Consider the following 27,445-nt stretch of genomic DNA (forward strand, 5'->3'; position numbering starts at 1 on the left):
CACCTGTCCTGAACAAAAAGTGGCACATAGTTACGGTGGTGTATTGGGAGCTGCTGGAACTCTCTTGTTTGTGAATAGGTGGAGCCTTTAACAGTAGGGGGCTGATTCAGGGATTACTAGAGCCTAGGGAGAGACTGTACAACAGAGGGGAACAGAACACAGCAAAGTTAAACAAGGCCTTTAATCAATCAGCTGATGTTTGAAAGCAAAGAAGAGTCGAGAAAAGGCAGGGTGTGAATGATGGCGGCCTGCAGTTTGTATAGGAAGTTATAAGTAGAGGAACTAACTGTGCCAGGAATACGGAGAAGACCTCAGCTGTTCCACAAGCTTAGTCCTGTCTGCCTGCCTGCCTGCCCTGGTTGTTGCCTCCTTCTGATTGCTCCTTTCCCTCACTGGAGCCATGCATCCTCAGCGTCCTCTTCCCCAGGCCATGCCCTCCTCCTCGCTGGGACAGCACCTGCGGGACATAGCAATGGGTCTTGGACGAGGCAAGAACTTCCTGGGAGGAAATTTTGCCTACAGTTTTATCCAGTCGGTGAAAGAGTGTCTCTATTTTCTCCTCTGCTGCTGGTGCATCAAAGAGATCCTGGACTGACATACTGATAGAGTAGATCAAGTGGTCATACATTGATTTTCCTAGTGTCTCTGTTGGCTCCTATAGTGTAATTTTAACCAGCTTTTATTTCATCAGAGATGAAGTGTTTGATCAGCGGTGCTGGCAAAGCATGGGCAGGTATGAGTCTTCTCTCATATGACAACAAACTACCATTGGAGTACAAAGTAATGCAACATTTATGAGACCTACTACAGTTTTGAAGAGGCAATTGCAGTGCAGAACAGGATTACTAAATCATATTTTTGTACAAATTAACCAATTTTTCAAATATTTTTATTTCTGTTTTTCAGGTGACTATAGGATGCTCTTCTTGGGTTTGCAGGAAACACTTTCACAGTTGCAGATGCTACGCATGCTCATTGTGGGACTGGGTCTGTTCCCTCATTTTAACCTTGCTGATCTGAGATCTGGAGGGATGTGGCACCCCTGATTGTGAAGTTCACTGTACAGCAACACAAACTGTTGTGATAATAAAGGATTTAATGAATAGAAAAAAGAAAACTTTATGTCTGTATTTTTGTTTGTTTTGATTGAACCTAACATATACTGTACAGCTAAAAAAAGAGAAGACAATCATTTGATTTAGGTGCCGAAATATGCTTTTATGTGCCTATGAGGAGAATTTAAGGCCCGTATTTACTTAATTAGATGACGTTTTCCAGCTGCCCTATATTGGACAGGAATATAGTCAACCAAAATATCCGCATCAACCTGGAATCATCCAAAACTCATGGACTACCAACGTTAAAATGCCGGAGGCTGCTGGTGTCACAGACTTCAAACTCAACCTATGTAAAAATGTATGCTTTAAGCTAAATACGCTCCATCACCTGCGTGTGTCAATCAACTTGGAAGTTTTTACCAGTGAAGTGGTGTGACGCCGCATTGCTATTGGTCAAGCTGGAGGACAAGAGGCGGGACAAGAGCGAATCTTGCTTGTGATTGGACGAGAGGCGCGTGGCTCATGCAAGTTACGGGGGGCATGTTCTCATAGTTCTCAAGTTGGATGAAGAGACAAGTGTATCTGTGACAGTCTGTGGGGTCTGAGATAAAGCGGCGGACCAAGGTAAGAATGACCTGAATTTGGATGTACAAGCGTTTTTATTACAAAGTAACAACCGTATGTTTTATCGTAGTTCATTATAACAATGCGTAGCTTACGTCGTTTGGCTCACTTTTTCCTGGTTCTTCGAGTGACTGTTGGAGCAACTAACGTTAGAAAGTGTAATTTTCATGGCTAATGTTAACAATAAGTTAACTTTAGTAACTCATCTCCCTTTTATTGGCCTCCAGCATGTTTAAGAAAAGATGTGCGTGAGTTTAACTGTGTATTAAGTTTTGTTTTCCTTTGAGCTCACCGCCATATGACATTTCCTGCTAAATACGTCACGCTGCTTCACTCAAAGTAGTCAGTGTACATTGTGTGTTATTGTGTTAACCGTCCGTTTTCTGAATATGTTGTATGTGTTGATACTTATGGTGCTTGTTTTGACAGCCTAACATTGCTGTCCTAGTGGCCTGTACTTGTAGTTTAGTCTTGACCTTTTTTGGTAATTTTTCCCTGCTGAGACCAAGATAAAAAGATTAGGCCCCACAGCTGTCACCATATATTTGGTTGTGTTTTGTTATGGAAAAAAACTGAGTGATGCATAAACTTAACTGATGGCAGATATTGCATGTTTGGAGTGTTACTTTTAAGTTAAACAATGAGCTCAGACAAAGATCTGTAAATATGCAAAATTAAGGTATAAAGTGATATAACCCAGCATACCAAAGCTAGAGCTCAATTTGATGTTACCCATAAAGATTAGAGAGTGAGACCAGACAACAAGGCAGTGAGAATCATTTTTTCTCTGTTAAAAGCTGCCAGCTTTTAAAAACTGTCCTTAGAATACTTGCTCTGTTGTGTTCCCCATGGCCATCTTCTGCATCTCTAGTCAATCTCATGGCAGCTATATTTAGCCAATATCTATTTAAGCCATTCCACTATATCCTCCACAATGCTCCTTGGGCCCTAGGCTAGATTCAGTAGACTCCTCTTGGGAGGCACTCGATTAGCAGACCTAAATTGCAGAGCAGGAAGAGAATTGAATTTGGGGAGTGAAGTGTGTCATTACCTAGACAGTGTGGTGTTGAAGTAAGCGGTTTGTTCTTTCTGCATTTACTGAAGAAAGCTAGGCTAAACATAATAGATATGCATCTATATCATCCTCCGCCGTTTGAAAGAAAAGGCTGTAAAGCTGTAATACCTGACACTTGACCAGGCAGTAGAAGGAAATTGAAATATCAGACTGTGATTCTGCTTGAGTGATCCAGGTCTAAAAGGGGTTTTGTTGGCCAGATACCTAACACGGAGGTAGAATAAGGGAAAACTGTGCTGCCAAATGATTATCTTACTTTGAAACTCGTAACTACTTAGTAGTAATTTAAAAAAAAAAGGTACAGTAGATATCCATTAACAGAGCAGCAGCTTTGAAATGGACAGCCCATTCTGCTGCCTGTATCTCTAGAAAAGGGCTGGCCTTAGTTACCCGTGTCTCTGCCAAAACATTTCCCAGCTAGTCAAAAACCAGGGTGACCAAAAGGCCCACAACACACATAAACTACTAATGAAGAACTGAATGCTTCCAGGGAATTGGACTTCCTGCGTGCACACATACACACACACAGCAATGTGTTACACACACAAAACGATGTGTTACCAACACGTTACAGTAGGTCCTTTATTTGCAGAATGGGTGAGGCTGAATGGCAAAGGCATGCATTCAAATCCTTTGCATGTGTAAACAGGGGATGTAAATTTCTTTAATCTGCAGTATACAGACTGTCACCCTACTTGTAGACCGGTGGCAGGCCTCTGAACTATATACCACTAAGATTTGCTTGCTGCTGTTTCATTAGGTGCATTTTTACTGTGCCAAAAACCTGTTCTGTCCACTGTTGTTGGGGAATCAAACAACAGGCTTAGGTGCAGATAATAATAAGACTTACAATGAGGATTTTCTATTGGACCTTCATCAGTCTCATTTGATTTCTTCACAGTTCTCCACAGTCAATTATAGCTATACATCATATTATATCCAGCACCATATCAACTCTGAGTCTTTGTGATGTTATGCATGTATGTTCCATCGCGTAGATCTCTGTTAAATCACCTGTAACTAACTATTATGTACATACATGTAATCTGTTGTGCATCTTCTTCCTGTGTTGTAGGAGACAGGCAAAGCCTCTAGGGGGCCATGTCTGGCGGCAGCAGTACTAACAACAGCTGGACCATCCTCACTCCTGAGGTATCGCCACTTTGAAAAGAGCATAAGAATATGTGGAGTCGCTGTGTGCATGACCTCAATGAAAATACATTATTTTTTAAAAAAGAAAACTCCTTGTCCCACTTGAATTTTCTTTTGGGTCACCTGAATATGAAGTAGGTTTCTTTAATAAGACTGTCAATGTTTCTATTCTCTTTTTTCCAACTTTAATTAGTATTCAGAAAGACAAACTGGCTCTTCAGTGCTGGCCTGAGGGCTAGATAGACAGACACACTCTCACTGGTTTGCTCAGTGGTACTTTGGCAGTGGCTGTTGTGGAAAAGAGTGCTGCTTAGTCATTTCTGATGCTCAATTTTAATCAAAAGACAGACTGTCAGATGAGCCTGCATTGCTCCAGTGATGGTATCTCAATGGTATTAATGTCTGTGTGTTTGACTGTATGCTGTGTGTGTTTTTGTACCAGGAGACTGCTGCTGAAACCCTGAGGCCTCTGGCAGAAGGGACAGAGCACCATGAGGAAAGCCATACATCTACAGAAGGTGGTTTTCATAATATATCTGACGACCGTGACATTATTTATGGCACAGAAAAAGCATATTTCTAACACACAAACCTAATATAATTTCTAGATCTTACTTTCCTACTTTTGCCTCTTTGCCTCTCTGATAATTAATCAAACAACCTGAGAAGTTGCTCCATTTCAAGGACTGCTCTAAATGACTCCTCACTGTGCTTCTGTGTTTGTTATTGATGAGCCAGGCTGTGGGGCCAACAACCAGCCTGCAGAGGATACAACATCTGCAGAGGGGCCCTCTGTGGAGGAACACCTGGTAAGACAGCAGTATCCTCTACCATGTAATAGCACTATTTGTTAGACGCTTCATCTGAATATGTCGTTATAGTCAGCAAATGAATGCTTTCTACTTGTTTTTATCCTCTGATTGAACCATTGTTTGGCTGAATACTCATTTCTGAATTGTGGCACAATGTACATTAAAACTATTTATACCATAGCCGTAGGAAACACTAGATTCTGAATGGCCAGAGAGTGTGCTGTGTGGTTCACACAAATCTGATGAAGCCACATTATCACACCTTTAATTTAACACTTGTACTTGCAAAGTGACTCATTGAAGCTGTTACTAGGATACTGCTTCCCGACAGAGTCTTAAAATAATTCTGTTCATTTGCTCATAATTTGTTCAATGTTTGTGCTAAATAGTGACAAAAGGAGAAAACAGAAAATAGTGCAAACACAAAGTTTCTACTCAAAGAACAAAAAACATCTGAGATTAATTGCAAAAATGCTAAAATATAGGGTTATCTAAAACCTTTCAGTGGCAGCACCCTCAGGAATTTTAATGACCTCATTCTAATACCCAGGTATCAGAAGAGAAAAAAGGAGAGCTAAGCGAAGCCTCCAGCACAGATCACCACACCTACGAGCCCACCACCATCACTGATGCCACCGTTCCCTCCTCTTTGGACGTCTCGAGCAGCTCCATCCCTGGCAGTGATGTGCTCAGCCAGTCAGAGGGCCTAGCTGAGGGCCAGGCACAGTCCAGCCCAGACCCGGATTCATTCACTGACTCCTACACCCATATAACTCCCTCCCCTGATGAGCCCCCAGCCTCGCTGCTGAGCACAGAGACTCTGGGAGGGGTGGAGTTTACACAGGAAGAAGAGAGGCCAGCACAGGAAGGAGCACCGCATCCGCTAAATGGGGAGGAGCTACAACAGGAAGGGGAGGAGTCAGACCTGTCTCCGAGGACGACTGACTTGGGGAAACAGGCAGGTGCGAACAACAAGACTGCACAACATTTGATTGTGGTTTGGGTTATTGTGTGTTTCAACAAACTGCTATGAAAGGTCAAGTCACAGTTACATAATGGAAAATTGAAAATTGTTGTTTTATTCATGGCAAAGATCACGTGGTATTCCTGCATCATTTCCTTTCTTTTTTCGGAGACTAAGCCAGATGCACTATCTGTGTTTGAAGTGTACTTGATGGACTAGTTGGTTATGGACTTGTTCAGTATCTGGGCCAGGAAGTTGTCTGGAGAGGCTGTGGTTGGTATGAGGAAGGGAGTGTGATGTGACAGAGAATGACACCCTGCAGAAGTAAATTGGCTTCAGAGGGACTGGGACCTGAGAACTTTTTTGCAGTGTGATGTTTTCGGTCTGCAGCTCTTCGTCTCACTACAGCATTAAAAAATGAATCTTCTTTTGCTCTATTGTGCATTTTTTCTCATGCGGTTTTTCTTTGCTGACTAGAATTGAGTGTCAGTGAGTTTCGAGACAAGGCCCATTTATAAATGTGACGCAAATAGTTTGGAAACTTGGTATCGCTGTTGTTCCAAAATGAAACATTTGCATAATTTTCCAGGAGATTTATTTAAGATTTAAGCCTTATTTATGCAGTTTAATGGAAAACAAGGAATGACAATGGAGCAATTTAACCAGCGTGCCATGCACAGCAGAGCCTATAAAGAAGCAGGTCCTACCTCCCATGAGGAGTTTTGTCTCATACTGTAGCATCAGAACAGTTACAGGGCCAAAGTTGCTGTGCTATCTATCTCTGTAAGTGCAAGAGCAAGTTTGTGCTCAATAATGTGTAACAGATTTGTTGTAAAATAAGAAATATGTCAGAAAATAAATGTTTATGATGGATATCTTTAAAGTATATGATCCACTGTGTATGCCTTGTGGGTACCCATAAAGAAGACAAAACCTGTAAATTGCAAAGTGAGTGTCGAAATATGCTTCTTTTTTTTTTTACAATTGATTTCATACTCTTCCCTTCCTTTGCTCCAGACTCCCCAGGGGATTCAGAGGTTGGGGACGAGAGGGCCGAGAAGACGGGAGAGGAGGGAGAGCCAGAGGTGAGGAGAAGGAGGTCTCTCTTGGCAGCTCTGGAGCGGATCGGAAGGGCAGAGGAGGAAGACGAAGGAGAGGAAGAATTTCAGTTGCCACAGCGAGAGGAAGAGAGCGGGTTCTCTGTGAACAAGTGCATCCTGGGTGCCGTCATTCTGTTAGGCCTTGGGACCATCTTTTTCTCAGGTAGGCATCGCCATGTGAGCTGTTGGGAGGGTAGACTTCCCATTTAGTTTTGGCTGTAATTTTAAAATGATAGAGGTTAGATATAGGAAAGTTATGAGCTACTAGCAGTGGACAAGATGAAGGGTGCTCTGAGACTGCGGTGTATTATACCTGCAGGTGTCTTCATGGACCTGGATGAGGGTAGGTTGTGTGTTTGTGTGTGTGTACGTGTGTGGGCGAATGAATGAGTGCTTTCTTGCCCACGGCATGTGTTTGTATGAATGTGCATGCAGAATAAAACTGTTTTTGCATCTGACAATTGAATTTTAAAAGCGCTGCACGCTTTTAAACTTGTGTGAGCAAGAGAAAGGGTGATTTCTGCACTTTCGCAACAAGGCTTACAGTATTTGTTGTTGTCAAATGAAAACCTTCCACATCACCACAATGTACACCAGTCATTTTTAGCCTGACCACCACACCTTTTCTACTCTGATTTTTTTGTAAAAATTGAAACTGAAAATGAGCAAAATTAGAGATACAAGGTTTTCAATCAGCAAGTAAGAATGTATACAATATATACTCTTACTCAGCTGAGGAATTCAAACTTTACTGTAAAAGCCTTGATTGTTGTTTGGGAAGGAGCCACTTTTTTAATGTGCAATGCAGTGTAAAGCTTTTGCTTGTGTTTTCTGACAGTGTATTATTTACATGGAAATTAAGCTTTGCATAATAATTTGCAGAGAGTGACTATAACACGAGGGAGCTGAAAGATCCAGAAGTACCAGGAAAACAGGTCAGTCTGATGTTAATAAAACTCCTTTTCTCTCTCTCTGTTCTGTCTGTGATCTCTCTAGTCTCAATTTTTATTCATTATACGTGACATGTTGTGTACCCACTTTTCAGTGCAATAAGTGCCACTGCATACATTTTTAGTGTGATATTCTCAGTAGGAGTCTGTCCCCAACACTGGCAATATTACTGCTATTTTCTACAAACTGTGTCAGTCGTTTCACTTCTTGATGTAACCTTGTCTGAAAAGAATAATTCTGAGAAGTCATGTGAAATCTTCTGAAATCCATTGTGATGCCATGTGTGTGCTGATCTTGACAGGAGTGGCTTAATCCGGAGGTTCCTCCACCCCCAGTAGATGCTGACAGCACAGATCTTCTAAATAAGATAGCCAACGAAAACAAGCAGATTCCTGTGCTACAAGCCCAACTTCAGGTGTGACTCCATTCTGTCTCTCCCCTTATTTCTCCTGTGTGTGTGTGTGTGTGTGTGTGTGTGTGTGTGTGTGTCATGCATATACACATGAATGTGTATCTGCATAAACGTGTTACTGAGTGTGTAATATTCTCATAGGATCCTCTTTTTCTGTTCTTTTTTTTTTCAACAGGCACAGAAAGAAGAGCTAAAAGTAGCCAAGGGACAGGCAGCAGAGGGAGCAGCAGAGCGGATGCGGTGGGAGGAGGTGGAGAAGGAAAACAGTAGGTTGAAGAAAGACATGGCATCTCTCCCTGTCCTTCAGAAAGAAAACGAGAGGATGAAGAGAGAGCTGGAGTCTGTCTCGGCCCTACAGAAAGAACTAGACACTCTGAGATCCACTCTGACTGAATTAAAACTCTCATCAGGTACAGAGGGAGGAGGTAGGGAGGATGATAGTTGTTAGATAGTAAGGGAAAGGCTAAATATTTCTTTCTTTTTTTCCTATTTTTCTCTTCTCACTTAAATGCTCACTTTTAACATTTGTATCTGTAATAACTCCTTGTCTTTCCTTCAGCAGCCAGTGAAGCAGCTCAGGCACCTGTGAAGCCTACTACATTGCCCCCCAGTGGTCAGCCAGAGGACAGCAGCCCAAGTATAGCTGGATCTACAGCGAGACAGTCCTGGATACCATTGGATGAGCAAAGGGCTGAGAAGAAGAAAGATCGGAAGAAGGACAAACACGACATGGGCGAGAAGAAAGAGTGGAAAGAGAGAGAAAAATCTGAATGGAAAGAAGGAGAGAAAAAGGAGAGCAAAGACGGAGGTAAAACAGAATGGAAGGAGAAGGAGTTGAAAAAGGGGAAACACGAGCAAGGAAAGTTTGACAAGGAGAAAGTTAAGGAAGGTAAGCAAAAGAAGCACAGTGATGACAAACAGTGGAAGGAGAAAGACCTGAAGAAAGAAAAGGCTAGCAGAAGGGATGGAGGAAAACCATGGAAGGATAGGGAAGGGAAGAAAGAGTGGACAGAAAAGAGTGAGAGAAAAGAACTGAAGGAGGACAAAGACTGGAAAAAGCAAAAGCACGAGAAACAGAGTGAGGGTAAGCAATGGAGGGGAAAGGAGGAGAAGAAGGATAGGAAGGGAGGAAAAGATCATGGAGAGTGGCACAAGAGCAAGGAGGAGTGGAAGGGAGAGAAGGAGTGGAAGAAAGCAAAAGATGGCTTTAAGGAAAGTGGCAAAAACAAGTGGGAGAAAAAAGATTGGAAACAGAAAGGAGAGAAGAAAGAGTGGAAGAAAGACAGTGAGTGGAAGAGCAAAACCAGCAAAGATCTTGGTAAAGAAGGGAAAGGAAAGTGTGAAAGGAAACAGTGGGAAGAGAATGAAAATCATGGTAAAGGGAAGGGAAAGGATGAGAGGAAACAGTGGAGCGAGAGCAACTGGAAGACTAAAAATGGTCAAGATGGTAAGGACTGGAAAAAGAAGAATGAGAGGAAGCAGTGGGAAAAGAAAGAAGAAGAGTGGAAGAAAGGAGGACAGAAAGAGAAAAAGCACTTCGGAGATTGGAAAAAGGACAAATCCAGCATCCAGAAAAACAAAGACGAGCACAAGTCTACCAGTAACCACAACCACCATGACCACCATGAGGAGCATCTGTGGAGAGACAAGATGCCCCCTCATACACACCGCCAACCCTCCCTTGATCAACCTGAGTACTGGATCCACCAGAGAGACCGCCTCCAGCATAACCCTAAACCTCCACAGCACTGTAACTCACTGGAGACCTGTGCTCAGGCTGAGGGGCTGCTCCCTGTCCCTTTACCCGAGTTCGAGGCCATCCTCCAAACATACCTAGCCAAGGCAGAGGACGTTGGTGTGGATACCTCCAAAATAGAAGAGCTCAAAAAGCTAGCCACCGAGTTCTTCAAGGACGGAGTCTTTGTTCATGACCAGATGAGCTTTCAAGAATTCGTCGAAGATTTGAGCGATATTTTAGAAGACATGGTGGAAGTGGATGAAAGCGATGGAGAAGAGGATAGTGCCATAGAGGACGAAATGGAGGAGTTTGAACGAGAAGTCATAAAAAAGTTTTCAGTGCCAGGAGCTGGAGAGAAAGAGGAGAAAATCAAGGGGGAGTGGAGGAAGGAAAGTGGCCGAGCACGTGGCTGAAGAAGTGATAGAATTGATGGATCTGTCAAATGAAGCTAAGAGGAGTCATGACAAATGAGGGGTTATTCAAAGGGAACACTTACTATTGGACCACAAATGCTTACAATTTATGGTCCTGTCATTGTTTTTAAAGGATCTTATTTTTACCCCTTCCCTCTGCTGTCCAAGAGATTCAACTTATAATTTGATCTCAGTCACATTATACCTGTTAGATTTAGTTGGATGTTACTCTGCTTTGACTCTCACCTCCAGAATAAACACTATACAGTCTTATTCACACACCGCATCTCTTCTTCTGCAAAAAAAGGCACTGTTAAAGTCAATTCACTGATCAGCCATGCATCTACGGTATGCCGTCTTAGTGTGCTGATTGCTTTAGTCTGACTGTTCATGTCAGATGATCTTCAAAACATTAATAAACAGTTTTGATGAATTATGGGGAAAAAATACAGTAAACTGTTAAAAAAAAAAAAAGAAAAAGCCAGTAGTCTGCCTTGTTTTTTTCTGTTTGAATGAATGTACATATTTCATTAAACACATTTGTTTAAAGAACTATGCTGAAATGCAGAAACATGTAGTTAACTTATTTTATAGAGTTTGGCATAATATAGTTAAAAAATACAATTGGTTGGCACATAAAATATTGACATGTTGAGCATGTATGTTTCTTTTCAGGTACAGAACTCTGCACTAAAATGTCTTTAATTATTGTTTTATGTTTTATGAATGTAGCATTTGTTTATATTGATTAGGCTGGTTATGGAAATGGCAAAATAGTTTGCAAAAAAACAGCATGTATTCTTTTCTGTTTACCTGCTAACTTATGAAATGTTGCTGATTCAAGGGCCTGTAGCCACACACAGGTTGTTTTTCAGAGGGTAACAACGCAGAACCACTACTTTGTTTGTTAGGATGTTCATATTTGCCCCTATTATCCTCGTAAGAGCAATATAATAAATTTGATGCATCCATGTGATGAAAAAAACTTGTATTTTGTCTTCTTTTTTGCTCTCTTGTTAAATTGACCTTTTGAAAGACAAACGTCTACTCATTTTTATCAAAATCAGTGATTTCAGGTCCTCTTTCATGCTTCGCCTGAATTAAATTTGTCAAGTCCTAATGACTCTTCAAGGTTAGAGTGCGATACGATGTGAAGGTGAGATATTTGGCTTTATTGAATATTAATAATACCTTTATGGTTGCTTGAACAATTACATTGACTTGGAAAGTTGGTGGAATCTGTAAAATGTTTTATATACTAACAGATAAATGAACACAGGAGTTATCCATTAATGTGTGTGACACTGCAGAGGAATGAACTGTCCATGGACCTTGAAGTGTCTTTGCCTGACTGACATTAAAATCACCCTCTTTCTGTCCACAGGGACATTTTTTCTGCTGTCCTTTCCATTTATAGTCTATATGTGGATGTGTGGAGTAACATCTGACCTGATGGTAGCAGACGCAGAGGGAAGGGGAGGAAGAAGAGCTGCTGGAATGAGAGGATGAAATTGACTATGATGACATCGTGTCATTCAGGTACTGTGAGTCTGTTTTTTCAGTCAATCATTGCCTCTCTTTGTGACTGAAACTGGAGTACTAGCCTGGTTCACTATTGCCTTTTTTCACATAAACACTGTATCAATATAGACATTATTTAAGAGAAAGTGTTAATTTAAGGGAAATAACTGGTTCCCTGTGAGAAAGTGATACTTAGTAGGTCACAACAATGTTAGGTGTCATTCCACCTTCTATTTCACTTTCACCTCAAAATATTGTAAAACTGCTGTGCTGTAGCATCAGTAGTAATATCATAACATAAACTTTTAAACTTCAGAAACAAATTTACAGTAGTATGCACACCCATACACACAATCTGTGCTCCCACCTCTGCGGTAAAAGCAAAGTTTCATGCAGGTATACATTTCCTAACACACACTTCTCTGTAATGAATAACTACCTAGTAAGGTCTGTGAAAGGAGACACTGTAAATCAGCCGTGTGGCACTGGTCTCTTTATTTTTTTTAACCCTTCCAGACAAATATACATCTATTCTCAAGGCCAACTGTTAGATGAATGGGTACAGTAGGCTGTCCAGAAATTCAAAAAGTATGAAGTATGTGTTGAAATATAGATGAACAAATCCTTAGACACGGCTATACATCAATCACAAAACATTAATCATAAGACAACTAGCAGCATTGCCCCATTAAACCCCGATGCTTTTATACCATTGTATGTTGTACCATGATTGCTTAGTCCTCTCTGCAAGCTATTCATCTTATGCTAGAAGCTGCACTCTCCTTCCTCAGGCAGGCTGCAGACTGCTGTTTCAGGTGTATGGGGATATAGATATGTGTGTATGTATGTGTGTGTGTTCGTGCGTGTGTGTGCGTGTGTGTCATACAGCTGAGACAAGAAAACTAGGCGTGGGGATATTTTGATGATAAAGCCATTGTGCTTGTTAGCACCAACTGCCTCCCTAATATGCCAATTGTGCACATCTTGTCAGAGCTTTGGCTTAAATAATATACCCTGTCTGAGGTGAAACCCAAGTGCCTCATTCTCAAAAGTTTCTGCAACACCGACTGTATAATTATACCTGATTTACTGCTCTCTTTTTGCTCTCTACAGCATTTTGTCCACGTTTTCACACTCATACATACTAATGGAAAACTGTGAGGCTATTGCCCATGCATGGACATGAACTGGGCAAAACATTAAACTATTTGTGCGCATATATTGTAATATGTTTAACCAGTCCTAACTCAGATTGTCAGTCTGAGTTAGTCAGTTTTTTTTCCTGAATGAGGTGATTCACCCAGTAATCCATAACTCCTGCCACAGATTGGTTACAGGCTTAAGTTGCATCTGAAAATTCAACCACATCATGGAAAAAGATCGGTGGTGTTTAGGAAAAATGGTTTACACTTTTACTGGTTGCAATGAATATTGTGCAGAAACCAAAAGCTGTAAATATATTAAGAGAAATTAGTGAATGATTTATCTTATTATCGGTAGAGGTAGACTAGAAAAAGAGCAGTGAAGACTTGTGTCCTCACAGTTTATCCTCTTTACAGGCATAACTGAGCTGGTGAGTCTGTGATTTGTATTTCAAACTCTGGTTAAAAATGCTGCTGCTTCTCTTCTCTCACAGGTTGAACTTAATATGTATTATACATTCATTGTCATTATGATCAATAGACTTTGTCATTTTTATCATTTTATCTTTCCCTTCTGTCTGTCAGTTTGTGATGGAGTCTGCTATTGGTGTGCTGGTGTCCCAGTTCAAGAAGTATGCTGGCAGCGATGGTTCCCCTAACACACTGAGCAGAGACGAGTTCCGCAGACTGGTCGCGTCAGAGCTCCGTAACTTTGTTAAAGTAAGGATTCGATATTTGAGTTGAATTAACTTTTTCCTCTTGTCAGCAAATGCCATGAAAACACCAAAACCAACAATTTAATGATCGTACTGATGAGTACTTGCTTGTGTAGCAAAAAGCCTGATATAGCATATTCCTCTGTGCCATAGATGCATTGGTGACTTGCTCCTTCATAATGATGAACACGGGAACTTTTTTTGAGTCGATACCCTTCATCATCCTGCTGCCATAAATATTCTTGAGAGAGTATCGAATCTGCAGCTGAAAATAGTCCCTGACAAATGCACAATTCAGCTCTTTTTGAGTAACTTTTGCTGAAAACTACAGTAGCCAGCTGTTTTAGGAAATCATTTAGACTTTTTAAGAATAAAAAATAAATGCATGTAACATCTTACGTAGAAGCAAATGAGTTTAAGGACATCAGGAAGTATTGAGAGACAGACAACGCATTGTTGTTTTTTTGTCTTTTCATGAGAGTTGTTGACAATGACAAAAATATAATAATATATCACCTGCCTATCTGTAGGTTGCTAGGAGTTGCTTACAGCTACAGTTGTACAGTTGTAGTTACAGTCACTGTTACAGCACATTCAGAAAGATTTTCAATGCAAGTTTGCTTTGAACCTCTGTGTTTGCCAGACGAAACAGCTTTCTCATAAGGGCTGACTCATATTGAAATGGGTATCATCTGGAAGCCACATTGGCCCTTTTTCACTGTGAACATATAATTAACTGTTAGTCATACTCGACACAAATCAGGTCAAAACAGCTACTTTTGTTCTTTTACTGAGCAAAACTTACAGTAGGTCAAGTAACAGTTCTTCCTCTTAAAAAGAATATATTACTCTTTCCACTCCTGCCTCTGATCTCGTGGAGGGAAAAGCTCAAAGTTAGATCTCACACTGGGACAGGACATAACTCTACGTTTTATGTTCGATTTGAAACTTTCCACATAAACAAGATTTGGTCGAAAAAAGAAAGCGTTGGCCACCCTTCAGAGACTTCAAAGTTTGACTCTGGTCTCATCTAGTTTTGGTTGTGTTGTGTGCACTCTGCATGTTAAACCAGAGCACAGTGGCACAAAGTACAAGTTCCTGAAAGAGGCTGCTTTTTCCAAGTGTGGAAAATTCCATGTGTTTCTGTTTGTATGAACAGTTGAAATAAACACAGTGGCCACTAGATGGTGACAGAGCCAAATATCCTTGTGCCAAACCACCACATCAGCATGAATTTGGTGTACGTGCCAGTGGTGTCAGCTTGCCTCTGTCTCATCCCCTCTCATAGGCAACACACTGCCTCTCACTGTTGTTGTTTGGTTTTTTTTAAATATTTCATATATATAGCTTACTGTTTTCCTGCAGAATGCTGCTGACCCTACTGCCACCGACCAGCTTATGAGCTCATTGGACAAGAACAATGATGGAGAGCTCAACTTCCTGGAGTTCTGGCAGCTGATTGGGCATCTTGCAAGCGAGCATGGGGGATTCAGCCAATAGAATGTCCTCAGATACTCTCTTACAGTTGTATAATATTTGTTAATGACATGTCTGTGTGCCAGTGATAGTTTGTGTGTGACAGGGAAAATCAGCCAAATGGAAAACGCCCAAAAAAATCGTTCTCAACTGCACAATGCTATGTTTTTATCAGTAGTCTGCATTTCTTTTCACCCCCGTTCTCTCACCAGCAGCTGCCAAACTGGCACAAACACACTGTCACAAAGTACTATTGAAGAAGTTCAGCTATATTAGAGCCAGTCTTATCTGTCTCCCAGCACACACACACACAAACACTCACAGCTGCTTGTGCTTACAGGTCTACAACACTGTTGAAAAATGGAAATGTATTGTCTGAAAACTGAGAATGTGTTTGTGTAAGCACTCTGTATTCTTGGCTCCTCTAATTTTTTTTTTTTTTTTTTTGGAAAACACACCTCTTTCCAGGACATAGACAGGGGCGTGGTGTTGGTGGAGTAAGATTTGATGTTTCATGCTGGTAATAAAATAAAAATGAAATGTAAAAGAAAAACAAAAAGCAGGTCTTCATTGTTAGTTTGTTCAAAAAGTTTCCTACCTAGTGAACGCTATTGTTTACACAAGTGAAGTTTCAGGGTGTGGCATCGATACATCTCTGTTGGGAAAGCTTTGAACACACACACACACACGTACTTACACATGAGCTCACGCTTGTTCCTACATGTTGAGAAAGTGTGTCAGCAAAAAAAAAAAAAACGCATAGATGAATATTAAAATATAAACAGACAGGCTATCGAACTGAAAATATATATTAAACAACATCACAAAGACTCGTTCAGTTGTCTTGATCAACGGAAATGTTGCTGAAAGCTGCTGCTGTTGCTCAAGCTGCGCCTCTTTCCACATTCCTTCTCTCTCAGGCACACGCCCTATGGACAATGAAAAAAAAAAAAAAGTTTGGCTGGAGTCAGAAGTTAAATCACGGAAAAGATATGTGTTGCTGGTTAATCTAGCCCAAAGGCTGAGGAGGAGGATCAGTGAGGAAGAAGGAGCGCAGTTGCTGAAATACTTTTTTGTCTTGTTTTTGTTCACTGTCCTAACGGTGAGTCTGGTTTATTCTTATTATTACCTTTGTGCGGAGCTCTCTGTGCTGTCTGGACTTTATGGTTCATTAGTCTGTTACACTGATGGGTCCAAACTGTTTTCCGGGCAAATTAGAAAATGATCAGTTTAGCTTATTTCCTTCACTGTGTCATCAATTTTGTATCATTTGCGAGCGTCTCTGTTGTCACTACCCAGCTTGGTGGCTCTGGATCGGGTTCTCCTTTTTGGTAATCTAACCCCAATCCCTTTACACTTCCAGGGACACCGGATTCCCGAGTCACGTTTACTTATTTATTTGCTGTGTGTCAGTCCTGCCTCTGGTCGCTCTACAAATTGTCAGGATTAGTTCAGGCTAAATGTAAATGCGGGGACTCGGGTAAGCCCCTGACATCTCCGTTACGCACGGCGCTGCAGTTTTAGCATTTGCGCCGATGTCAGTTAAACAGTCATAGTGTAATCATTGAAGCGGCGGTCAAATTTGGCTCTGATCTGAATTATTAACGTTATGATAAGACTCCGGTAGCGGGACTCGAATGGCTTCATCCAGGTGTAGTTAATGGAGGAGAAATTGCGACCTGGGCGATGACAGGTAACATGCTCATGAAGGAAGTGAGTCAGTCAGTCACACCTAGCGCAAACAACGAGAGCAGGGTGGAACTGATTGGTCACTGGGATTAATCAACGCTCATGAACTATCCAGTGCCAGTACAGAATAATAATGACCTGTGTGGTCTGTGGTCTGTCTTTTATAAACTGACAAATTGAGACATCAGATATAAAATTGTTTGGTAGTCTGTTCCAGGTGGCGGAGTGGAGAAGGGTGGGTTGGGTGGTTTGTGTAGCCTTGCCTGACTAACTTGTAAACTGGTTTGTACTTGTCTTATAGTTGCAACACTGACTGCACTGAGAGTTTCACCAACGTCTGAACAATATTCATGTTTCACTTGATTAATTTGGGGAGTTCCATGCACAGAAGTTCACATGTAGTCCATTCAGGTCATGACACGAAACACAATATATTATGACAAAAGACAGATTTTATTTGTTTTTAATCAACCTCTATATAACCAGGCAGGTCCCATCGAGGTTTTTGCAGCATGAAAAGGAGACAGAACATGATAACATCAGACAAACAGATAATCCTAAAACAACAAATGACAGCACTGAGAAGGATATGGATGAGATAAGAAAAGACAGCAAATAAATCATTTACCACATAATTAAGTCTTGAATTCTGCAAAACAGAAAGCACTCCTCAGTTTGTCATATTACTTATACCATAAACATAAAATAACCCCATTTAAAACCAGTGAATTAATTACCATCCTGTGGATTGACAAGAAAAATCGGAGGGATGACACTGTATAGGAAAGGAGAAAAAACATAATCGTACATAAAAATATATATACTGCATATATAGTTATTTCTTTTTCAGATGTTCCTCTTATCTTTGCTTTATCCCTTATGAATTACTAGATTTTATCTCCTCTTTGGGCCTAAAATAAGTGATGATGAGTCACAACTACACATTGTTTTAAGGAGTCACAATCCCAAATGGTCGGGAACCACTTAATGTGTGTACATTGCAAAATTGCAGTAAAAAAAACCCACAAATGAGTCAAAATACCACAAAAGGACCTGTAATGTAAATAAAACAACACACTGAGCCGCACACAACCGTTCATTACACTTGAGTCATTGTAATCACTATCTCCACCCTCTGAATCTGAATGCAGAACATGTGCTCAGAAGCTGTAGCCTGATGTGTACTCAGCACATACGCACAGAGACACTCCCAGCTAGGGGAGCCTCTTGCTCTTATCGGACAAACCCTACTACATGTTCCTTTCTACCCATTTGTAATCCTGTGGCCCTGATGCCTCCAGTTCTGACCGAAGCCTTCTTGGTTTCATGTTCATCTCATTACACTTGGAAGAGACGCTAATGGATGGTGGCCTGTCAAGTGTTTTGATATATGGCCTACACAGATAAAAACACACACATACAGACACTGGTCTGCCTGCTGCCTTGCTGCTGTTGGTTGTATAGAGGGTGTTAGGAAGGTGTTGGGACAATTATAGTAACCTATTAAATAATAATGAACAGCATGCTGATGACAGATGCTCACTTGTATGTAGGAAAAAGTTGTGTGTATGCCTCTGTGTGTGTGTGTGTGTGTGTGTGTGTGCGTGCTGGCATGGCTGGGAGACATGAAACAGAATCCCAGGTTTGGGTGCCTGACCACGAGTGTGTTCTGCTCTCACTCACCCAGTAATTAGGTTAATGCAGCAGAAGTCCTAATTGGCATCGTCCTTCTTTTGAGATGTGTGTGTGTGTGTGTGTGTCTTTCTATCTGTCTCTGTCTATCTCTGTATGTCTTTGTGTGTGTCTAGTGTGAGCATTGAGGTGTGACATCTGTGTCAGATGGGAGATTTTACCAGCTTCTACAGTTACTTACAACAACATCACCCCAGGCACCCATCATCATTACCCGTCTTGTGGCCACCGCTGCCTCGTGGTAGTTTCCAGCGCTCACTGGAAATCCTGCAGCAAGGCCTCATCCCATGCTGCTGTGTTACTTTATCAACTCTACTCGAGTATTGGCAGCATTTGTTCATGCCTTTTGGGCTTTCTTTTTTTTTTTGAGAAGCTGTTGCCTTGGAATTCCTGTTTGTTGAGACAACAAAAAGCTACAAAGGAGCAGAAACATAGAGACGCCTCTGCAGACTGAATTTATTCCTTAACCCTTAAAGTTCCCCTCCACTCAAAAGTGTGTTTTGCGTACTGTTCCTTCACTTGGATGTTTGACTGTGCAGGATGATGTACGTGCAGAGTTTGACACTAAGGCTGTTTTCACATTCATCTGCTGACCTGAGTTTGAGACGGGAATGTACGAGCATGATTTTGTGATGTCACAACTAGTTTAGAAACCAGTTAAGAAACTGTGAAAACTTCAGTGCACACAAAGAATAGACTTTTCAGTGAAGTAGGAGCCATCTTGTGTCCACTACCGAAATGAAAAATATTTGCATAGATTCTGGATCTTAGATGTTATTTTTAAGAATGTTTAACGAGGTAACTTAACGTTTTTGCGAAAAAACAAAATCGAAAAAACATATCAGACACAAGTTGATTTAAGAGTATTTTCTTATATGACTTAAAACATGTGTGAAGAGGATTTTTAACTCGGTCTGTATGCATAAACATTCTCTGTGTCCCAGTTCCACATGGCATCATTTACACAGTTTACTGTTTAGTTAACCTATTATATAAGAAATCAACACTGTGTCTCAATGGCACACTGCATACCAGTAATATACAGTATGTATTACAGTAAATACTAATTGTCTTGGTGTACTGTTTTTTGCGTTTGGTACAAAAGAACATACTTACATACATATGGTGTCGCACCAACAGGAAATCATGCATCAAACTATGTCAACTATACTTCACAAAAAGGAGCCGAAAAAATTAAACACATATTTCTTCATTCTTTTTAAATCTTCACCACCCAAAATTCATTTCAATTTGCTGCAGCTGTGTGAAGCCTCTATTTTATTTGTGGATTGCTTTTTCAGACAGTACTCCTTTGTCGCAGCAGACATTTTGACTTGTCATGGAGGGAAAAGCACACGTGGTACTAATAACACTAACAACAGCTCCTGAAACCAAAGCTGCTGACTAGAATTCAGCCATCTATCATTTTAAAATTTATAACTGGGATTTTCCTTCTGTAACATGTCAAAAAGTTTTATTATCCGTACTGAATTTTTGTCACTTTTCCCATGTGAATATACAACAAAATCCAAACTTGTGTAGATGTGGTAAGAAAGGAGGCATATTTAAATGGGACACAGCTATTGTTTTTCATTTTTATAAGTTTGACACCCAATTAAAGGATGTTCATCTGGTTCCTGTCCTCCCTGCAACTGGAAATAAGCACTGAGTGAAATGACACACAACGAACCGATACCTGCATGCCTCAAACGTTCAGCCGAGGATTAGCTTCACATGGCTCCTAGATTCTCCCAACAAAAGCAGCATTAGATGTTTGCATTCACGCTGGGTTAGTTTATTGCTGCTTGACTGACATGCTGGGTGATGTTTTTCAGCTCATACTTGAGCACAGTATGCAGTGTATGTTCCTACAGTGTGTGTGAAGAGATGTTCTGCAGCAGACAGGTAGCAGGCAGTAATCTGAACCTGTGGCCTCCTGCTGGCTTCTGAGGATCAGATATCCGCCGTCAGAGATCACGGCTCCCATTGTGTTTACCTCAGAGACTCCCCTCCTCTTCAGCCTTCCATCACTCCTTCTCTCGCTCTGTTTACCTCAGAGTGCCTCAAGGCCATGTCCCCTCCTCTCTCTCCCCCATTCCCTCACCTCCTCCCCTATGCTGACATCACCTGTGTGTCTCACCTTTCTCACATGTTTATGTTTAGGGGGGCATATCCAAATATGTCTGATTCAAATAACACTTCAAGATGTGATCAACCTAACACTCAAGAATTATGTTTGTTTCATCTTCATCACTGCACTTTTATGACTTAAAGAGCAGTTAAGACAATTTTGCTTTGTGCATCACTATTATTTGCAGAACAATACGGCTTATTTCACTATTTCAGTCATAGACATTCCAAATTAGGTGAAATATTTTGATATTATTCCATTTTAATATATTATAATATGTAATATGATTGCACAGAATGCCTAATCTTGATCAGTCAGCTTTGCACAAGCATTCCAAGGTTATAATGTGCATTTCTCCTTTCTGCAATCCAACAAAATGATCTATTAAACAACTGATATAACTGAAAACATCATCCACCCAAGGCCCACTGCAAATATATTTTCATATTAATAAAATCCACAGGAACTGTACCTAAAGGCACGATGTCTGAGTGCCTAAGATATGGCCATATCTCTCCTTGCCACTTCCTACACTCAATTCTCCTTTCTGCTTCTTGTCCTTGCCTCTCTCTCTTTAGATATGGAGTCAGCCATTCAGACAGTGGTGACTACATTTCTCGGTTCCGCCAGAGGGAAGGAGAACTTAGATGGGAAAGCCTTCCAGAAACTGGTGAAGAAACAGCTCAGCGGCATCATGGAGGTGAGGACCTACATAACTTTTTGTCGCTTTCCATCCTCCTTCATTGTAGTGTGTCACACAAATAATCTAACAATATTAGAATGTTTTTTTGTTTTTTACTGTTTTGTAAAGAGAAGCTATATTATGACTTATAGTATTCTTTTGTCTGTCCCTTTGTGTTTTGTTCAGGACACAAACAGCTCCTCCGCCGTTAAGGAGATGCAGCGGGGACTGGATGAGAACAGCGATGGAAAGGTCAGCTTCCAGGAATACCTCACTCTGATTGGCTATGTGGCCAACTCCCTCAGTCAGAGCAGGACTGATTCCAATGCTGCAGCATCATAGATGCTTCTTGCAACATGGAACCTGTGAAGTTTGGTGAATCAGCAAATTAACAGCCTTTTTTTTTTCTCGTGCTTTTAAAAGTATCTTTTCTCATTTCCAAATGTTCCAGACATCATGTAAACATTTTCATCATCAGAACAGTCCATAATCATTTTAATTTAGTTTCTCCACCTGTTTTATAATGCTCTGAACAATCATCTTAATGTCTGCCCAGATCAACCTTTTATTCGATCGCACCGTGTTGATCTCCACTAGCTGTCAAGGACACACTGAAGGACTCTGAGCTGGATGTGTCTGTTTTTATACTGATCATGCAAAGGATACTTACTATATTTTCAAAAATAATAAAAGCTTTATATCAAAACCATACTGTGTGTAGTTTTTCATTTGTTTTTCATCATTTCAGATGCATTTGCATTTCTATAAAATGCTGAAATGACCTTTTAACCTCCATTAAGATGCTGGAAAACCCAACAGAAATGTTATATTTATACAGTGGTTTCCCTGATGTGGTGTGACATTGTCCTACAGGCGTTGCTGATATGATACCCGCTTCATCCATAGCTTCAAGCAACACTTGCTAAATTTAGCTGTGACATCCCTGACTGGTCAAACTCAGCAGCCTTTAGGTGCATCAACTATTGCAACCAGATCCTGACATACAGTATACGCTTCCTATTGTGTACCATCCTCCACTCTGCAACACTATACACACACAAATATGGGGCACACAGGAGTGCACACACACACACACACACACACACTGTGCTACCCCACTCACTGACACAATATACTGCACTGCAGCAAAGACACAATAACAAGAAGATGCACTTACAATGATGGCAGCTTCAAACATACCTTTCATGACATCTTGTAATGATGCAAGTGCTTTTCCATTAATGTTGATGTTGTTTGCTTTCTTAAGTATGATCTTCTGGATCATCCATTCAAGTGCGCATGCTTAGATGTGTTTCTGTCATTCATTTATGCTCCTCATTTTCTTTTCATGCCCTCTGGTTCCCACTGTATCCATTGTACTGCTTTAAGTCTGGCGGATAAATGTCTTGAGCTATTTTAAGTATGTTTGCCTGTTCAAATGCATCTGTAGTTGTTCATAGGTTTTGGAGCTTGAGGTGTGAATGTGTGTGTGTGTGAAAGTGTGCATGTTTGTGTGTGTGTGTGTGTGTCCTTGCATTAGCATGTTTCCTTTTGTGTGTGTTTTGTATGGGGATTTCTTTGCATGGCTGCCAGGTGTGATGGCTCCATTCATCGGTGCTACACTAATCCCTCAGATACTTTATCAGGCATGACCCCCCCAACACATCTCCATCCTCCAGTTAACATCCTACCCCAACACCGTTTTTGCTGCTAAAACCAGACACATTTGGAGGTTTATCAAGTTATTCATCTTTGTCTTGGTACGTTATTTATTTTAGCCCATCCTACAAACCTTTGTTTTGACAAGAAGTACAAAATGATTGCACAACAGGATAGCTGGGTAATCCACTATCACAATAGTGAGCTGTAACATAGTAAGTGTCGTTGTCACCACACCACAGCTCATTGTGCTCAGGAAATGCTGTTGGTTATGTGTGAGTTGAGCTAATCAAAATATGAATGTGGACTGACTAATTCTGTGTCTGGCTTTTCTCACTATTTACACTCAGTATATGCTGAGTGACTCAATACCTACTGTATGTAGACTGACATCTGAGAATAACAAGACCACTTTTAAAGCATACAGGGGAAGTTGTGGTGTGGCTTGTGGTCATATTAAGGGTATTCAATTTGCTTAATGCTTTGGTGTAATTAGAGTACAAGTAGTGTTTAGTGGTTATTTTTGTCGATATGTCATCTCTGACAGATAGTGCAGATAGAGGGGGGGAACAGGCCATTCAACCCATTCAACAGATAGCAGGTGTCTGATGCGTAAACAGAGAAGGAGGAGGAGAGGAGAAAGGGGGGTGGAGGAGAGGAGCAGCAGGTGGAAGGAGGGTGAGAGGAGGATGGGAGAAGTGGGATGGGTGGAGTGAGGGATGTATTTAAGACGTTGTCCTCCTCATCCTCCTCATCAGTCACTACTGCCTTCTCTCTCTCTGCACCTGACCTGCAAGCCGGCACTCGTCCTCCACTCAGGTAAGAGGCAAAGACTGATGCAAAAGTGAGGGGATGTAGCGGACAGATTTCAACTCTGAAAACTGAGTCTCTGCATTTCTTAGAAGTTGTTTCTCACTATTTTTACTTTTAAAAGTATATTTTAGGGATGCAGCTAATGCATGGTGTTTATCTGTATAGGTATAGGTGGACTGGCCTTTGCAAGCCCTTGTGCAAATCAACAAAGACGGGCAGAGCTTTGAGTCTATTCACTTGATGCTGATAAGTTACAAAATTGATCCTGTTGTCTGCACATCAGCACAATCAACCTTCCTAAAAATGTCTTTTTAAAATACTTTTTTATGCTGCTGATTCGTGGAAATTTGAAACATTGTGTCCACAAGAAGAGACTGATGTAAGATGTGATTGATAGTCAAGAAAAGTCTTCACAGTTCTGAGGTGATGTGAGTTCAAGAAAGGCAAAGACTTACACCTGTCTCCGGTGTTTTTGGCCATCCGGCAGAGCTAAAGTAAAAGCCAGATCAGGTTCCCTCTGTGTGTCCCAGTTACATCTCCTCCACTGGTTCGGCTGTTTTACCAGCTTAGAGTTTCACTCTTATCAGCTGGCTCACATGTCCGGCTGCTGACTATGTCCTGACTCCCAAAGGTCCTCTCTATGAGGCAAAGCAACAAACAGATTGAGGATCAGTTTATCTGTGGCAAAATCTTATCAGAGCCACTGGCAGAGAGGAAACACTCCTGATGAGGAAACAGAGCAAACTTGACTCCAGGGCTCTGCAGGGTTTCCGACTCTGCCAAAATGCCTCTCCTGTCATCACATAAATATGCTTTGACATCTCATAGCTAGCATCTCATAGCTTTCTATGTGTTTTGTCAATGCCTCTATGTGTCTATCTATCTCACTTTGTCTGGCACTGTGAGAGAGTAAAAAGAGTTTGTGTGCATGAGTTTGTGTGTGAGAGAAAGACAGAGTGAGACTTTAACCTGTATTGATTTGCAGCAGACTTTTCCTTCGTGCTTGAGAGAGCAGATTTAGTACTGACATGGTCTGACCTCTCTGTCTCCTCCTCCCTTCCTCTTTTTCTGTCCTTTTCCAGAATGTCTTTGCCCAACTCAGAGAACGCCTCCACCCTGGAGAACGCCATGCAGCTCATGATACAGACTTTCCATAAGTACTCTGGAAATGAGGGGGACAAATATACACTGAGCCGGGCTGAGCTCAAAGAGATGCTAACCACAGAGCTCGGCAACTACCTGGGGGTAAGGAGGCACATGTGCACAATTAGAGATATAAGACGCACACATAGGATTCATGTGTATAAATTAGATCCAGACTACATTTCTGTTTTGTGTCCATATTCATGCAGAATGCCCAGGATAAGGAGGCTGTGGATAAGGTTATGGGAGACCTGGACTCCAACAACGACGGCGAGGTAGATTTCACCGAGTTCATCATACTGGTCGGAGCTCTTACTGTGGCATGCAACGACTTCTTCCTGGAGTTCAACGAAAAGCAGGAGAAGAAGAAGTGAACGCGCCCATCGGCTCGAAGATGTTCACTCACACTGCAAACAACACATTCCAGGGAGGAAACAGTCACGACAGGAGAGAAGATCTGAGTAGGACATCCTATTACGAACTTCACTTGCACAAATACACACACACACGCACACACACTCATACACACACATATTAATAGTCATTTGAGCAGTAATTGTTTGGTGTTTGTGTATTTGTCCTGTCAGTCTGTTACAAATTGTATTTATTGCGATGTGAAATCTGGAGAGTTTAAGTCAAGTTTCAACACCTGTCATTGTTGAATATGTGAATATATCTCTCTTTCTTGTTCTTTTCATGTATTTTGTAACACATTCAAGCTGAGGAATTCCCCCCTGGAAAGAATAAATGTGATCTTTACTCAAACAATACCATGTTGGTTGTACTTTATTACAGCAGAGAAGAGTAAGAGCACAGAACGGGCACCAGGTGGCAGCAAGTGGCCCTCAAACTGAATCCAATAGTTGTGACAAAGGATTTACCTTTCATTTGCTTTGCACATGCTGGCACCGAACTTTATTCTAGAAGCAGATGGATGTAGAGTTATGAAATATATAAGAGATTGTAGTTGAGTAACTTCTGTTGCGGCGTGAGGTTATCGTATTACATCAAAAAGGTCAATGTGAGCATTTACCGGCTGTAGTGACTGTACCTAAATTCCTGTTTTTACAGCAGAATAATGAGAACTTGAGGTGACCTTGACTGAGCCCTACACCCATGATTGTTTAAAAGCCTCACTTCCTAGAAGGAAAAGAGCACTGCGTGAGTGTGTAGGTATGTGCGTGTTTGTGAGTATATAAAAAGGAAGTTAAGCAGCCTCAATATTAGAAAGCCAGGAAACGTTTCTTTCTTTCATTCTATCCTGTGCTGTAAGATTAATGGGAAGTTTGGGCAATACCCTAATTAACAGACTGTAGGTAACTTGTGTGAGTGTGTGTGAGATAAAGAGTAAAAACATGCCACACTTTGATTAATCTGAACCTACAACCTTTATTGGACTGGTTAAGGTGTGCGCAGGAGCAGATCTGGGAGTCAGGAAGGAGGAGGTGAAAGATGGGGGGAGCATAATGAGAGCGGAAGTGAGAAGAAAGGAAGGAAAGTGGAAAGGTCAGAGAGAGAGAGAGAGAGAGAGAGAGAGAGAGAGAGAGAGAGAGAGAGAGAGAGTGGACAGCAGCACATTGTCCGCGAGCAGCCTACAGTTCTCACAAGTTCTCTGATAGGCTTTTCACACTTGTTCGGGATCTGTCAGGAATCCCGTGGGTAATGACATCCTCCAGAGACGGAAAGAGAGAGAGAGAGACACCGCTTTTAGTCCAGAACTGAGCTGAGCTGCAGACTTGTCCACACAACCGTAAAAAGCCGGGGAAACTCAGAAACACAGAGTGACAGTGACTGCATTTTTTTTCAGAGAATTGTAGTGGCTTTCTAATGCATCACCAACAACATAGTCCTTTGTCTCTGCCTATCCTGCTTTATTACTCCTCACTATCTGGATTGTGCTTGCTTGCTTCCTTAGCTGCGACGTCATTATAATGTCAAACACCCTTATATAATTTAGCGTCATATACAGTCTATGGTCATATATAATCTTTTCTGCTTATGATTAAGCACCTTTAACTTATTGCCTGGTATGACTGTTTCAGAGTTGGTCCTGTTGTCATTTCTCTCTTGTTTAGTGAAAATTTAATTCATCCGCATTCCCTGTGTGCCCAAAAAAGCCTTTTGCATCTTGCTTGCATTCTTGGTTGTCACAGGACCGGAGAGGATCATGGAAAACTATGACAAATCAGCCATTCTGAGATGAAAAGGAAAATGCAAGAAGGTTATCATTATTCTAATTGGACTTAAATGTCAAAAATGTGTTTGTCTGTGGAAGACCAGATAAGGGGGAGAGAGGACTGAAGAGAGATTAATAGAGGGGGGTGGGGGAGACACACGTATGCTCTTCTGAGCATTGTGTCTGACAGATGTGGGAATGCATTGGGGCATGGAGCAGCCATACACACACACACACACACACACACACACACACACACACACACACACGTACATGTATATGCTCTGAAAGTTACATAGATGATTA

General features: G+C 41.3%; 5 protein-coding genes across 12 annotated transcripts; all 5 read left to right on the forward strand.

The window, feature by feature from the left end:
• Positions 1-13: 13 nt before the first annotated feature.
• On the forward strand, positions 14-1,106 carry lenep (lens epithelial protein). Its single transcript, XM_067601459.1, has one exon. It carries the CDS (start codon positions 401-403, stop codon positions 593-595), a length of 195 nt encoding a protein of 64 aa, XP_067457560.1. The 5' UTR covers positions 14-400; the 3' UTR covers positions 596-1,106.
• Positions 1,107-1,540: 434 nt separating this feature from the next.
• On the forward strand, positions 1,541-10,755 carry pbxip1b (pre-B-cell leukemia homeobox interacting protein 1b). 7 transcript variants are annotated; one of them, XM_067601460.1, is made up of 11 exons: positions 1,541-1,682; positions 3,833-3,909; positions 4,352-4,427; positions 4,648-4,718; positions 5,272-5,683; positions 6,703-6,948; positions 7,105-7,128; positions 7,668-7,720; positions 8,038-8,151; positions 8,324-8,573; positions 8,708-10,755. In XM_067601460.1, the coding sequence occupies exons 2-11, from the start codon at positions 3,859-3,861 to the stop codon at positions 10,297-10,299; spliced, it is 2,889 nt and encodes a 962-aa protein (XP_067457561.1). In that variant the 5' UTR covers positions 1,541-1,682; positions 3,833-3,858; the 3' UTR covers positions 10,300-10,755. The 7 variants fall into 7 exon arrangements, with proteins under 7 accessions (XP_067457561.1, XP_067457562.1, XP_067457563.1 ...); XM_067601461.1 differs by having other exon boundaries at positions 8,711-10,755; XM_067601462.1 differs by having other exon boundaries at positions 8,324-8,558.
• A 1,059-nt stretch (positions 10,756-11,814) lies between these two features.
• LOC137191413 (protein S100-A11-like) lies at positions 11,815-15,713 on the forward strand. Of its 2 annotated transcripts, none has more exons than XM_067601471.1 (3): positions 11,815-11,838; positions 13,548-13,682; positions 15,044-15,713. In XM_067601471.1, the coding sequence occupies exons 2-3, from the start codon at positions 13,554-13,556 to the stop codon at positions 15,176-15,178; spliced, it is 264 nt and encodes an 87-aa protein (XP_067457572.1). In that variant the 5' UTR covers positions 11,815-11,838; positions 13,548-13,553; the 3' UTR covers positions 15,179-15,713. The 2 variants fall into 2 exon arrangements, with proteins under 2 accessions (XP_067457572.1, XP_067457571.1); XM_067601470.1 differs by lacking the exon at positions 11,815-11,838 and adding an exon at positions 13,289-13,393.
• A 382-nt stretch (positions 15,714-16,095) lies between these two features.
• Positions 16,096-22,057, forward strand: si:ch211-105c13.3 (uncharacterized protein LOC325758 homolog). Its single transcript, XM_067601469.1, has 3 exons — positions 16,096-16,256; positions 21,245-21,366; positions 21,535-22,057. Exons 2-3 carry the CDS (start codon positions 21,247-21,249, stop codon positions 21,688-21,690), a joined length of 276 nt encoding a protein of 91 aa, XP_067457570.1. The 5' UTR covers positions 16,096-16,256; positions 21,245-21,246; the 3' UTR covers positions 21,691-22,057.
• Positions 22,058-23,750: 1,693 nt separating this feature from the next.
• Positions 23,751-25,711, forward strand: s100t (S100 calcium binding protein T). Its single transcript, XM_067601468.1, has 3 exons — positions 23,751-23,826; positions 24,903-25,065; positions 25,173-25,711. The coding sequence occupies exons 2-3, from the start codon at positions 24,904-24,906 to the stop codon at positions 25,335-25,337; spliced, it is 327 nt and encodes a 108-aa protein (XP_067457569.1). The 5' UTR covers positions 23,751-23,826; position 24,903; the 3' UTR covers positions 25,338-25,711.
• Positions 25,712-27,445: the final 1,734 nt, after the last annotated feature.

Source organism: Thunnus thynnus, chromosome 10 (genome assembly GCF_963924715.1).
Source record: "Thunnus thynnus chromosome 10, fThuThy2.1, whole genome shotgun sequence".
Lineage (NCBI taxonomy): Eukaryota > Metazoa > Chordata > Actinopteri > Scombriformes > Scombridae > Thunnus > Thunnus thynnus.